This window comes from Microtus ochrogaster, chromosome X (genome assembly GCF_000317375.1).
Source record: "Microtus ochrogaster isolate Prairie Vole_2 chromosome X, MicOch1.0, whole genome shotgun sequence".
Classification (NCBI taxonomy): Eukaryota; Metazoa; Chordata; class Mammalia; order Rodentia; family Cricetidae; genus Microtus; species Microtus ochrogaster.
In genome coordinates, this window is record NC_022026.1 from 58,638,880 (window position 1) to 58,640,746 (window position 1,867).

General features: G+C 31.5%; 1 protein-coding gene across 1 annotated transcript in view; it reads right to left on the minus strand.

Moving 5' to 3' along the window:
- Cdk16 (cyclin dependent kinase 16) overlaps positions 1-1,867 on the minus strand; it is a 27,120-nt gene that overhangs the window by 8,857 nt on the left and 16,396 nt on the right. The window contains exons 5-6 of the mRNA XM_013350654.2: positions 457-517; positions 38-132 (exon numbers count right to left, since the gene is read on the minus strand). Of these exons, the coding sequence (XP_013206108.2) occupies positions 38-132; positions 457-517 (156 nt within the window). The remainder of the gene's footprint in view (positions 1-37; positions 133-456; positions 518-1,867) is intronic.

Consider the following 1,867-nt stretch of genomic DNA (forward strand, 5'->3'; position numbering starts at 1 on the left):
TGACCCCTCCCCCTCCCCTCCCTCCTCCCCCCCTTACCAGATATTCGAAGACCAGGGTGAGGGAGCGGTCGGTGTGGATGATGTCGTGCAGCGTGACGATGTTGGCGTGCTTGAGGTCCTTGAGCAGGGACACTGCGGGGGGGGGGGCGAGATATTCTGATTTTTATTGGTTTTATATTTATTATGTGTGCGATATTCTGATTTTATATTTATTATGTATGCAATGTTCTAATTCTACATATATTTATTATGCATGCAAGATTCTAATCATATGCTTATCGTGTATGCAATATTCTAATTTTATATTTATTACATATGCAATATTCTGATTATATTTATCATGCATGCAAAATTTTGATTATATATTTATTATGTATGCAATGTTCTAATTTCTTAGGTATGCAATATTCTGGATTCATATATTATGCATGCAGTGGCCTAATTTATTATGTATACAATATCCTAATTTTATATTTACGATGTCATGCAGCGTGACGATGTTGGCGTGCTTGAGGTCCTTGAGCAGGGACACTGCGGGGGGGGGGTGGGCGAGATATTCTGATTTTATTTCTATTTATTATGTGTGTGATATTCTGATTTATTATGTATGCAATATTCTGATTTTACATTTATTATGTGTGCAATAGCCTAATTTATTATGTATACAATATTCTAATTATATGCTTATCATGTATGCAATATTCTAATTTTATATTTTATATTTATTACGTATACAATGTTCTAATTTTCATGTATGCAATATTCTAATTATATATTCATTATGTATGCAATATTCTGATTTTACATATATTTATTATGATTGCAAAATTCTTATTTTATATTTATCATGTGTACAATAGCCTAATTTATTAGGTATGCAACATCCTAATTTTTATATTTATCTATTATGTATGCAATATTCTGATTTATTAGGTATGCAATATTCTGGTTTCATATATTATGCATGCAATAGCCTAATTTATTATGTATGCAATATTCTAATTTTATATATATTTATTATGTACGCAATATTCTGATTTTATAACTATTGTGTGTGCAATATTCTAATTTATTATGTATGCAATATTCTAATTATACATTCATTATGCATGCAATATTCTAATTATATATTTATTATGTGTGCAATGTTCTGATTTATTATGTATGCAATATACTAATTTTACATCTATTTATGTATATGATATTCTTATTTTATATTTATGATGTCGTGCAGCGTGACGATGTTGGCGTCTTAATAAATCAATATAAATGTTAGAAGATTGTATACTGAATAAATCAATATAAAAGTTTGAATATTGTATACTTAATAAATCAATATAAAAACAAGAATATTGTATACTTAATAAATATAAAATGTAGAATTTTGTATCCATAATAAATACACATAAAAATTAGAATATTGTACACATAATAAATAAATATTAAAATAGGAAAGGACATACCTGGTAGTGGTAGTCCACACCGTGAAACCTGTCTACACTGGTTAGATCCAGTTTGATCCAGTTTGACCTGGTCTGATCCAGTTGTATCAGGTTTTGAAACTGTCTACCCTTGTTAGATCCAGTTAGATCCGGTCTGATCCAGTTGGATCCGGTTTAGAACCTGTCTACACTAGTTAGATCCAGTCTGAACCATTGTAATCCCATCTGATCCAGTTGAATCTGGTTTTGAACCTGTCTACACTGATTCGATCCAGTTTGAACCAGTTTGATCAGGTCTGATCCAGTTGGATCCGGTGTAGAACCTGTCTACACTGGTTAGATCCACTCTGAACCATTTTCATCCAGTCTCATCCGGTTTGATCCGGTCTTGAACCTGTCTACACTGGTCTGATCCAGTTTGAACC